This window comes from Portunus trituberculatus, chromosome 41, assembly GCF_017591435.1.
Source record: "Portunus trituberculatus isolate SZX2019 chromosome 41, ASM1759143v1, whole genome shotgun sequence".
NCBI classification, from domain to species: domain Eukaryota; kingdom Metazoa; phylum Arthropoda; class Malacostraca; order Decapoda; family Portunidae; genus Portunus; species Portunus trituberculatus.
Genome location: NC_059295.1, coordinates 25,048,228 through 25,060,727, shown reverse-complemented (window position 1 = coordinate 25,060,727; position 12,500 = coordinate 25,048,228). Strand labels below are relative to the sequence as shown.

Genomic DNA, 12,500 nt, shown 5'->3' with positions numbered 1-12,500 from the left:
TGCTCCTTCCCTCTCACAACCCTCTTTCTTTCCTTCCTTCCCTCTCATAACCCATCTCTCTACATCTTCCTTCTTTCCTTCCCTCTCACAATCTTCCTACTTTCCTTCCTTCCCTCTCACAACCCACCTCTATGCCTGTTCCTTCCACTTCACAACACACTCCTACGAGGCATCCACCTCCCCTCCTCTTTCTCCATCATTCCTTCCCACAGCCCCATCCTCCTCCCTGCCCCACGTGTCTTCCTGCAGCTTCCATTATTTTCTCATGTTTTTTTTTTTCTGTTCTCTCTCACAATCCAGTCTGAGCTACTACACTGTGTCTCCTTCCTTTCTTCCTTATTTCTTTATCTACTCCTCCTGCCCCTAACTTCTAAAACCCACCTAACCTAACCTAACCTAACCTGTCTTGTTCCCTTTCACAGTCAGTCTGAGCTACTACACTGTGTCTCCTTCCTTTCTTCCTTCTTTCTCTGTCTACTCGTACTCCCTCAGTCCCTAACTCCCTAAAACCCACTCCTTGTCCACACTCTATACTCCTCTCTCACATTCCAGTCTGCTACGAGTCACTACACTGTTACTCCTTCCTTTCTTTCCTCTCTTACTTCTTTCTGTAATTATTCCCCCTGTCCATCTTACTCTCTCACCACGACTATTTTCTAAGGCCACAGAGATGACTGGTCGAGTTATGTAGAGTATTTTCTTTCAATATCGCAGAAATCACGTTAATTTGTCATTATAACCAATAGACCACCCTGGAAAACATGTGTACCTTCAACTAGATCACTAAAACCTTTTCAAATAGTGTTAAGTGCGTCGTGGAAGTGTTCTAGAAAAGGAACCCAACTCCCGTAAAACCCATTCCTTGTCTACTCTCTCTCTCTCTCTCTCTCTCTCTCTCTCTCTCTCTCTCTCTCTCACACACACAACTTACTCTGCTACTAACAACTCAGAAGCCCACTACTCACAACCTACTACTCTGCCTACACTCCCTCCAGAACTCACAGAAACGTGGAAATTAAAACTCTTACGCACGAGGGAATGACTGAGTTGGTTGTCTGTGTTAAGGGAAGCAGATGAATGATTCGTTTTAATAAGAAAGTGGGAAGGAAACTGTTGCTCATGTAAGTACCGAGTGAAGTGGTTAAGTACACATAGGCAAAATTAAATGAGAGAACAGAAGAAAGAAAAGTAATGCAAACAGACGAAACAAGTTATTTTGTGTTGAGGGAAAAATAAGTAAAGAATGAGAATAAGATGTGTGACTTGACAGAATAAAAACTAATACACACACACACACACACACACACACACACACACCGTTAGTCGACACAAAAGGCGAATGGTGACAAATAAATGCTGGTGTGATCAGTCGTGACGCATTGGAGAGAGAGAGAGAGAGAGAGAGAGAGAGAGAGAGAGAGAGAGAGAGAGAGAGAGAGAGAGAGAGAGAGAGAGAGAGAGAGACGACCGGCAAAGCAATTGAAACACATTCCCATGACATTAATTTTTTTTTTTTTTTCATAAATTCATTGATGTATTCACTTGTTACAATAATTCATTAATCAGATATCCATCATAAAAATATCCTATAAACAACTTTTTTTCCGCGAGAGAGAGAGAGAGAGAGAGAGAGAGAGAGAGAGAGAGAGAGAGAGAGAGAGAGAGATGCAAGCTGTGGTGTGGTGCGGAATTAATCAAAGCAAGCGTGCGTGCGTGCGTGCGTGCGTGCGTGCGTGTGTGTGTGTGTGTGTGTGTGTGTGTGTGTGTGTGTGTGTGTGTGTGTGAGAGAGAGAGGAAAGGTCAGCACGTGAGGCCATATCATACGTACTCACAAATGCACACCACCACCACCACAACCACCACCAGCACCACCACCCAGCTTTGTCTGCCTGGCTGTCTGCATCACTGTCTTCTTCCCGTTCAAAACAACCTCAGTGCTTCTGCCAGTGCACGTACAGCCAGATCTTGACCTACATCTCTCTCTCTCTCTCTCTCTCTCTCTCTCTCTCTGATACACACAAACTAGTTGTAGTAGTAGTAGTAGTAGTAGTAGTAGTAGTAGTAGTAGTAGTAGTAGTAGTCACAGCAAAATTTCCAATGTAAACAAAATTATTCAAAGCAACATATTTAAGTAACTATCAACACACACACACACACACAGTTTCCTTGAATTCTGCTTTGTTCTTGTGGCTGTTTTTGTTTGTTTTAGTATCATGTTGTTTTCCTTTAAAGTTCATAATTGTCTGTTAAAAATATTGCATGGTGTGTTTTGTTTGTGTTTGCTTCTTAATGTCATTTAGTTGTTGTCTTCGTTGTTGTTCTTTTTATCTTGAATTTATTTTATCTTATATTATGTTTATTTCTTATTTGTACTTGTCTTTGTCATCATCATCTTGGGAGAGTAATGTTATCGTCTCTCTCTCTCTCTCTCTCTCTCTCTCTCTCTCTCTCTCTCTTTGTCCAGCCGTACAAAAGTATCACGGTGCATCGTCACAGCTTTCTTCCCTCCTTGCCCTTATTCTCTATTCCCTCCCTCCCTCTTTTTTTCCACGCCCATCACGTTTCTCTCTCTCTCTCTCTCTCTCTCTCTCTCTCTCTCTCTCTCTCTCTCTCTGGCACCCGTAATCAGAAACGCCTTGCCCTCTCACTATGATAATTTTCCAAGGATACAGAAAATTAGTCAGGTTTTCAAGACAGTTTTTTTCCTTTAAATAACTAGAAACCTTGCCAATCCATCATAAGAACCATAAAAATACTCTTAAAAACACGAGTAACTCCATCTGGAACATTTGGAAAGTAGTGATGGTGCGAGAGCAAATCGTTTCAGAATATGGGCTTCTCTCTAACCTAAGCCCATTTCACCAGCTAAATGACACACCTGCAGCAGCCTCGCCTCGTGGGAGTGTAGTGGGAGGGAAGCGGGACGTAATTAGCCTGCCACCAGCTTAATATGCCTCAAAGAACTTAAACCCAAGATTAAAAACCCAACCTTTCCTTCCCCACTACTCACTAGGCCACTCCTACTCCTACTCCTGCTCCTACCCAACCCACTCCCTCCCCCCAGCCGTCACTTCCACTCAGCATTTCCATTTCACGGCTCTGTTCTGTTACTGCTGCTGGCGTTGCTACTGAAAATTGATACTACTGCCTACACCATCACACGTTTCTTCTCTTCTGTCATAATATATACTTTACATTGTCGTATAGTGAATTTCTTACTACTATTACTGCTACCATTATCACAAGTAGAGTTAGCTATATCACTCTTACTATCAGCACCCTTTTTCTTTATCTCTCATTCATGTATATTTAAAACAAACCACTACTATTACTATCACGCTTTTCCTAACTTCCCTTCCCTTCATTACTTTAGGCTACATCACACCCGTCTTCCCCTCACTCCTCCCTCACTCATGGCTTGCTGCGCGGGAAACCTTGTACACCACCACACTCCTCGACGCACCTTACATGGGAACTCGCACATTTAACTCGTTCACATTAGTCAGGATTGGATTGCGAACAAGAGTGACGCCAACACTTTTAGGACATGATCTTTCTCCACTCCAAGACGAGAAGTGACGAGGATGACAAGAGAAAGAGAAAAGGAATAGAAACACGAGCCTTGCGGAACACCACCACAACTACTACATCCACCATCACCACAACACACAGCTCGGGCTCGGCCACGTGGCAGAGTGACCGTTGAGAGACAAGACTACTAGAGGCAAGACGAGAGAAGGGAAGGAAGGGAAGGAAGGGAAGGGCTATGAGAGGCAAACCGAGGAAGCGAAAAGGGAAGTGACGAATACGATAAACCTGATGAACACGTAAGATTGAAGGATAAAATAAGAAAATTAAAATACAACACAGAGCAAATAGAGAAAGGAAGGACTATGAGAGGTAAAGATGGAAAGGAGGCGAACGATGATAAACATACTAAAGATGCAAGATTGAAGGAAGAAAGGGAAGGAAGAGATGAAGATGAGAAACCATAGTAGAGAAGGATCATAAGAGGCAAACTGAAAAGACAGAAAATGGACGAAGGATAAAGCTGACAAGGATAATAGAATGAAGGAAAAAGGGATAGAGAAAGAAAGGAAGCACGGAAGATGAAGGAAGGCTGACTGGGGAGACGAGAGCGAGGGATAGGAAGAAGGGGAGGGCCCGGAGATAATGGAGGGATGAAAAGATGACCGAGGGGAAAGGGAGAACCATCTCTGTGAAGGATGTGATGAGAGGAAAGGATGTGAAATGCACGGCTTGGAGAGGCTGACTACGCGCAGAGAGAGAGAGAGAGAGAGAGAGAGAGAGAGAGAGAGAGAGAGAATGATGTTACCATATACTCCTTTTTGTGTTTTGTCCGTGCGAGGTCAAACACTAATGTCCTTTACTCCCAACACACACACACACACACACACACACACACACACACACACACACAGGCTGACAGACAGAAATCAAAAGCTTATCTGTGTTCAGTCACTACCGTATCACTCCTGCCAATCCACTTCCCTCTTCACACGCCAAGATGTCAAAAGTTACCCACACTTCCTACATCCGCCGATTAGTTGCCGTGGATAACCAGCGTACGAGTGTTCTGCAATGTCTAAATCCACCAGCCACAAATGACCTTCCTTTGCTTATCATTCATGAGATTCTACGGATCCCACATCCCTGAAAACTTAATGTCTGGTGTCCTGGTGCTAATTACAACAGGCCTTCCTTCTCACATTGTTACCATTATCGCAGTGGTTGGGTGCTTATCTCGTACAATTGCCAAGATACGGCGCTCGTGGTTTTTCTATGGTGATGATATTATCCACAGTTCTCATTCCTCTTTCCCGCATGACAAACAAAATACTTAAGTTTCTCAGAGCAAACAACTATGACGATTTTAAAATATTCTACTGTAAGTGGTTATTTCTATCAACAAAAATAAACGAAATATTATGCCAAGGTATATTCAAAATTGCACATGCCAATATGATTTGCAGTAAACAAGACCCACATACACAGGCCAAGTCATGTATCCAATGTATCCGAAGGGTTGAGAGAGTCCGTGTGATTGTAACCAGAGCCGCGACCTCACACTCCGTCTGTCAGCCAGCCAATAAAACTCGAACCTTGACTCAGGAGATTGCGTTTCTAGAACACACACACACACACACACACACACACACACACACACACACACCTAAATCTTATCCCCAAGGCGTGCAGGTCATGGTATAAGGAAGGGTACTACAAAACTAGGCCATAAATATAACATCAATCAGAGAGACGCACCCACTTGCATGAAACACATCGAGTAGAGGATTAGGCTAATGGGTAAACTCGCCGCTCATTCAGAAACATGTAGAATAGCTATCATTTACCGACTGGCCCTTGCTTGACCTTTCATCCAGCTCCAATACTTAACGTCATACATGCGTACTCTATACACCTCGAGGACAAAGAAGCGTGGGTTTTACGACAGCGCAAGGAGTGAGGCAACTGGCGACCCAGCACAGAGGACGCACGGCACAAGGCAAGGCAAGACAGTGGGCGGACGTGACGCGGGACGGCGGGCAGTAACGGGTCTCATTACGGAACAACGGACGCCCTGCCACGAGATGTTACACCCTAACACACACACACACACACACACACACACACACACACACATTCCCCATCTCTATAAAACATTCTAATTCCAGCTTAATCACTTCTATAATTACGATTACGTTAAAATATACCTTAGAACTGGCAGAGTACATAGAATGGGGACCCATTTATACCAGACATAATCCCTAGTCAGTGCAGTCACATAATAGATTAGTTAAGTCCCAAAAGCCTTATTCACAGGGCTCATTACACAGCTGAACTGCCACTCAAGGCCATGAACGACGCGAGTGGTGCTTGTTTCATGAATGTACACATACGGACCGTGAGGTGTGTGTGTGTGTGTGTGTGTGTGTGTGTGTGTGTGTGGTGGGGAGAGGGGGGAGAGGAAAACTAGCCTCTATGCTACACGAAGAACCAGATGGCTATATATAACTAATACCTTATACTTTAGCCTATACTGAAATGGTTTCTTCATTGATTATATCTATGGTGATAAAGACTCGATAAATTTCTTACATTAAGTAATTTTACTTAGTTGGTAATTACTTAACAGTCCTACAATGGTACGTGTAAAACAGTGGTACAGGACACAGCAGCCGGTATGCGTGAGGAGATAAAGATTACAATACTGAAACTGACATTATTTAACTTTTTTTTCAGCCTCAACAACAAGCATTACTTTCAAACAATGGTAAGAGAAAAGCCATTACCTTCAACACTATTGAACACCTCGACACCTGCGCTGCTCTTGGTGTAATCGTATAGTCAAGTGGTTTACACATTCCATTTGAGCCAACCAAGTGAAGCCTCACATCAAATTAGTGGTGCCTGTAGATGACCACACGTACTGGGCAACATGTACTGGAGGAGGCCTTGAAACGCGCCCCTCCAAGTCAGCAACATGAGATGGTCTAACTACGATGGGTTAAAAACTGGGAGATCCACCACTCATCCTCTCCCACCACTAAAAACATCAGGCACCCTCCCCAATTTCGATATCCCTCGGGAGAATGGGTGGGGCTGCCAGTGTATGGGCTGCCTTGGGAGTCAGACAGCCAACAAGGCGAGCTGACGAGCTTAGCGAAGTGTTAACGAGGTATTCATTCACAAGCAGCTCGTAAAACACAACGCGCTGAGTGATAATCAATAAGGACGAACTATTCTCTTTTTCACTATCAGCTACAATCAAATGCCGATTGTGGGAAGTCGCTTGAAGTATTGGCGTAGTAGTAGTACCAGTAGTAGCAGTAGCAGTAGTAGTAGTAGTAGTAGTAGTAGTAGCAGTAGTAGTAATGCCTGAAAATATAAATAACAGACAACTACACCTTTGACGTAAATTATGCAAACACATCATATCCTCATTCATGTCTTGGCCACCACTCAGCCCACCACATAAACCATGTATGCCTACACACGCTTCTGCAGCAACCATAACTTATATTTTTCTATCAGTTCAATTAAATTACAAATGAACGGAGCACGAATTCCTGAGAGAGAGAGAGAGAGAGAGAGAGAGAGAGAGAGAGAGAGAGAGAGAGAGAGAGAGAGAGAGAAATTTTGTAGTAAAAGGTCCAGTGTGAAGGGAATAAAAACAAACAATACAACATCGATTGGAGTTGGTGTCGTGACGAGGACTTGCAGGAGCGTGGCTGCTAGGTGGAAGAATTGGACACAGAACACCAGCACCTTTGTTCAGCCGCCTCACGTCACAGGCAGAAAGACAACCATGAAATGGCATTTGCCAGAGGCTCCTCCAAGTAGGGGCGGGAAACGATCAGAAGCGTGTATGTGCGTCGCCAATAACTTGAAGCAGCAGCTGGCCGTGTTGGATCGATAATACTGTACACGCCACGCCTCTGCCTCCCACACACACACACACACACACCAGCATCATGCCTCGTGTTACATTGCAGTTAAGAGCAGACGTTGACGGTGATCCAAGATCTAGACAACGCCGCAATTTGTCTGGATTACACCGACGTGCGATTCACTCCACACACGGCGGGATTAAGGAAACGGCGCACAGTTCTCATAGCAAACACACACACACACGTAAGACTGCATCACTTAGCAACCGTATCCTGCACCCGTGGCAACAACATACTCTAAAATCCACCACAGCCGCCGCGTCCCCTGCCAAGCCTTCCAGCACCAGCAGGGTCTGAGGCACCATCACAACTACTGCCGAGGAATGGGGAAAAAATGCCAAGGAGTCAGATCAATAACAAGCCCCATGACTCCCCTACAAGAGGCCCAGCAGCGCCCCACGGCTCCCACTCCCTAAGCGCAGCAACACCAGCCCTCAGCAGCCTCGGCCCCGCGGTGCAGGTGCCGAGGGATTCACGAGCTGGGCCAGGGTCGTCATGAAGGGGCGGGGGGACGCAACTTTAGGCCTAATGAATTGTTGCTTCGGTATCGACTTGCCAGGCCGTCTCTGACATGAACTACAGTGCCAAGCTGTCACTGTTTGTCGCTACTCACCTTCATGTCATTGATAACCATTTGGAAGAGCCCGGCCAACGCGGAGCAGTCCCGGTCCAGGGTGTCTATCACCTCCATGCTGATGTTTTCCACTAAATCACTGCTTTACATTAACCAAACCCATTTTCTGATTATGTCACCCAACAACAAATCTATCGGGATCATGCACAGATCCCTAATTTCCACGTACACACAAAGCGATATCTTTCTACCATCAAGTTCAGAAATTTTCTTTCAACGCAGCACCACACACAGTCAAGAGATACTCCTCCTTCCACCGCTACTCAACCACTGACGGTTGTTGTGGTGGTGGACGCCGTTGCCTGCCTCACTCAGATTATTTACCATCCCGCCTGCCGTCAGCTTGGCAGGAAAACGTGTCGTACCCCAATACAAAACCATCATCCTCCGTGCAAACATAATATTTGACATCTAGTAGCCTCTTATCGATAGTTTTAAGATTATATATTTTTTTTCACTTGATTTCTTTTGATCTTGTCATTCAGAGCTATTTTTACTTCCATAATCATCACTACCTAAAACAGCAGCAAATTGTCTATTGTTCCTATAGTTGTATCTTAATAAATTGTAAAAACGACTCGAAGTTGTCTTTTCAGTTAGTATTAATGATGTCGTCTTCGTCACACAGCAGTACTACTACACTAGTACTTTCAATAATTCATCCCTTTCTCTGGTAAACTCCGGAACTTCCAAGCTGCATCTAAATCTCCACTATGAAAATCATGTAAGAGGAAGGTTTCGAGACAATTATCCCCTTCTTTTAGCTAACTCTTTTGACCCTGTTCAGGAACCAGTAATTCAGGAGGTTTTTTTTTAAATATAATTTTGTTGTCCTTAGTCGGTTTTCCTCTAAAGAAAATAAAAAGTTGACCATGTATATTTTGATGCTCTTCTGAAACCACCTTCTTGCTGCAGAATATTATAATCCTGCTGTACATTATTATCATTATTATTATTATTATTATTATTATTATAGATGATGCATAAATTAACTGAATCTCTTGTATCTCCCTCTTCAATATAATAGGTGATCAAACTTTTTTTTTTTTGTCAACAGGCATTCACTATGTAAAGATATATATACAATGGACTGCAATACAATGAAGGAAAGTCAAACCATTTGTCTTCACATCTTTTACTTAGTCACTTAATTTTATAAATCATTTACAGTTTTGATTCGCGTGGGTGTAGGAAGCGAGAGGGAGGCATGTACATGTACAGTAGGACAGAGTGAAAAGGCCATATATTAACGACACGAATTTCAGGCTGTACGGCTACACAAATCTTGTTTACTGTGGTATATAACATGCAAGTAGAATATTGACCTGTGACTTAAACACACTGACTTCTTAAGTTTCTCACACAAATCTCTGAGAAGGAAACATACATGAATAAATCTTGCTTCAGACAGGGATTCTAAATAAAGTGTGTCCAACTATGCATTTTATGTACGAGAGAGAGAGAGAGAGAGAGAGAGAGAGAGAGAGAGAGAGAGAGAGAGAGAGAGAGAGAGAGAGAGAGAGAGAGAGAATCTGATCAATTGCCATCAATCAATAACACAAATTTCTATAGTTCTTGTGAAAAAGGGAAAACAATCCTATTTATTATTACTTGATTATTCATGTAACAGGTGATAATATAACACATGGTGCAAGGATTGTGGACAGCCGTTAGGCCAGGCCAAACCACACCACTGTGTTGTTTCATGGTGGTTTTGAGTCTGCTTACCTAAAACAGCATCTTTACATCATGGATGTGTGGTAGGTTGTCATTATTACACATACGTACGCACAATGATACAATGAACAAGTTGTTTTTATCAAGATTACTGTAGCCAACTATAATCCTATAGTTATTTATCTCTAGCTCTGTGGTTGCCAATTTATCAAAAATAAACAAATAAATAAATAAATAGATAAATAAATATCTTAGAAAAATTGATCATTATTATTGATACGAGTGTTCCACCACTACTGCCAATAGTCAATATCGATACTTCAGCTGCCTATCTAATAATAATTTGTGCCTGGGCACAGAAAAGCTTACTTCTTCTTACATACAATTACACCATACAAACTACATACAGTAGTTGCCAACCTTTTATAATGAATAACTTTCTGCTGTTCTCACCATGCTCTTACACATGCAGGCATCAAGAAAACAATAATCTTACTGCCAATTCAGAGAACAACATGAAATTTAATTCTCAGAAAAAAACTTTCTTGCCTATGTGAAATAATTAAATCATATTTTTTCACTAATAATGTTTTAGCAATATCTTGTTCAATTTCCCTTAACTTCTACCATAAAAACTGAAGGTGATCTGTCTGTCCACTTTTGACAATATAAACCTGAATGTATGTATGTATATTGACCGCTGAATGATCTTACTGCATTTGTTTAATGTTTGAAGTAATACTAAAACTAGCAATACCATAATCTGAAAATCATTAAAAAATATCCTACTAATTAATGTATCATTGATCTCAGGATTAGTGGATCATTCTGTAGATTATGTTTACTTATATGTTACTATACAATGATAAATAAATACTGTACAAATTAAAACTTTTCTCACCATTAATGTCACTCAACTGACAAGGAACTTATATTTTTGTTGATCATGAAAAAAATAATAAATAAATAAAAAGGACAAATATATAAGCACAAACTTAAACTTGAATACCAAAACAAAGATGCCACCAGATATCACAAAATGACTGTCTGGGGAGCTGAACATGAAGATTTTAGCTCGCAGTTACATCAAATATCCAATATTGATGACTAAGTGTAACAATCAAGGGTCCACTCAAACACACTAACAGTAAAGTAATCAATGAATGTCAAAAGAAATCTCATTGTTAAATAGAATATGAGAGAATATATTAGTACCTGCAGAGTATGTCTCGTAACAATCACAAATCTTTAAATAGTCAAATTTTCATCTGGATGAAATATTTCAACATATCTAATTTTTCAGACATTAATTTAAAGTACAATTTTACAACAGAGTTCCTCATCACTTCTGAAAAGTCTGTCAGTCAGATTATCAGTCTACTTCAGGGGTTCCCAAACTTTTCTTGAGTGAGTACCACTTGGAGCTCCTGAATAGTCCCCGCATACCACCTGGTTCAAAAAACCTATATTCCAGCAAAATATCAATCTATTTGCAAGTGAAAAACACAAATAAACTAAAAAAACAAGGAACACAACTCAATTTAATGCAAGGGATGCATATGTTTTTTTTCTCCACCAGCTGATCATTGTCAGATTATCTTGCGTAAGGCAATAATAATTTTTTTCTGAGAAATTAACTAATAACTTACAAAAAATTCACATATAATCCCAAAAGTGCTCATGTACCACCTGGAAGGCCTTCGTGTGGGAATCCCTGGTCTACTTGTTCCCCTTTCCTGGGAGGATCTTTTGGAGAAGCTTCATCCCATCAAGGAATTTGGCTGCTCATTATTGTGTTGGTACTCATGCATATCATACAAACTTTGCAAACTAAAGAATTAATGCATTTTACATGTATCAAAATGATGGAAAATATTCTGTGATTCATATTTATATAAACAATATCAGATATGGTGATATAGACTAGGTTTAGCAGAAAATACCAGGCAAGTCCTTCTGTTGGCAGTCATGGGTGCATTTTCCAATGAAGCCCACCAAACTAGTCGGCAAGCACTTGCATCATCATTGCAGCAGTAAGGGTAAGACAACCTCCTGTCTAACAGTCTCTCATGGGAAGCTCAACACTTTTAGTCTTTTGATAAGCAGATTTTGTATTTCATAAGAAAAGTATTTACAATAAATACTTTCAAGTCAGGTACCACTAAAAAGCATACATTTTTACATTCATAGCCATTCTTTCATATTTCAGTGTACCTTCTATTCTGATGAACATTTGGTAATATTCAGTACAAGTAATTTTAGTTTTCACTGCAGTCTAATTGTTTTACAAAGAGAGAACAATAAAAAATGTCTCTTGCATCTCACAGATCAATAAATTATGCAGCTGCCATCTCTCAATGTTTTCAATGTCTCACTTATGGCAAGGAAGAAAATCAAGTTCCAAAGACTGAATACTCATGCATACATTCTGAGTGTACTATTAACTAAACATGTTCTGGTCCTTTCTAAATCATCTCTAAACTCAATTCCTCGCATGTATATTGCTTACAGCTACTTACCAAAAATATAGAGCTTTAATTTGAATTTCAAATTAGTCTTAAAAGTAATACTTTGAGACAATGTTTGAAGTGAGACTGATTACAATACTATGTACTGATGCATTTGTGTCCTGAAATCTTCATAATCTACTACATTATACATGAAAATATCTCACACTGAATAATATGCTCAATTGTGTCCTGTTGATATCAAACATA

At 41.1% G+C, this 12,500-nt stretch overlaps 1 protein-coding gene across 2 annotated transcripts in view; it reads right to left on the bottom strand.

Annotated features, from left to right (window-relative positions):
• Positions 1–8,420, bottom strand: part of LOC123516952 (protein MTSS 1-like) — a 225,762-nt gene extending 217,342 nt beyond the window's left edge. For both annotated transcript variants that reach the window (XM_045276740.1, XM_045276741.1), the window contains exon 1: positions 8,086–8,420. In XM_045276740.1, coding sequence (XP_045132675.1) covers positions 8,086–8,163 — 78 coding nt within the window. In that variant the 5' untranslated portion in view covers positions 8,164–8,420. The remainder of the gene's footprint in view (positions 1–8,085) is intronic.
• Between the last annotated feature and the right edge of the window lie 4,080 nt (positions 8,421–12,500).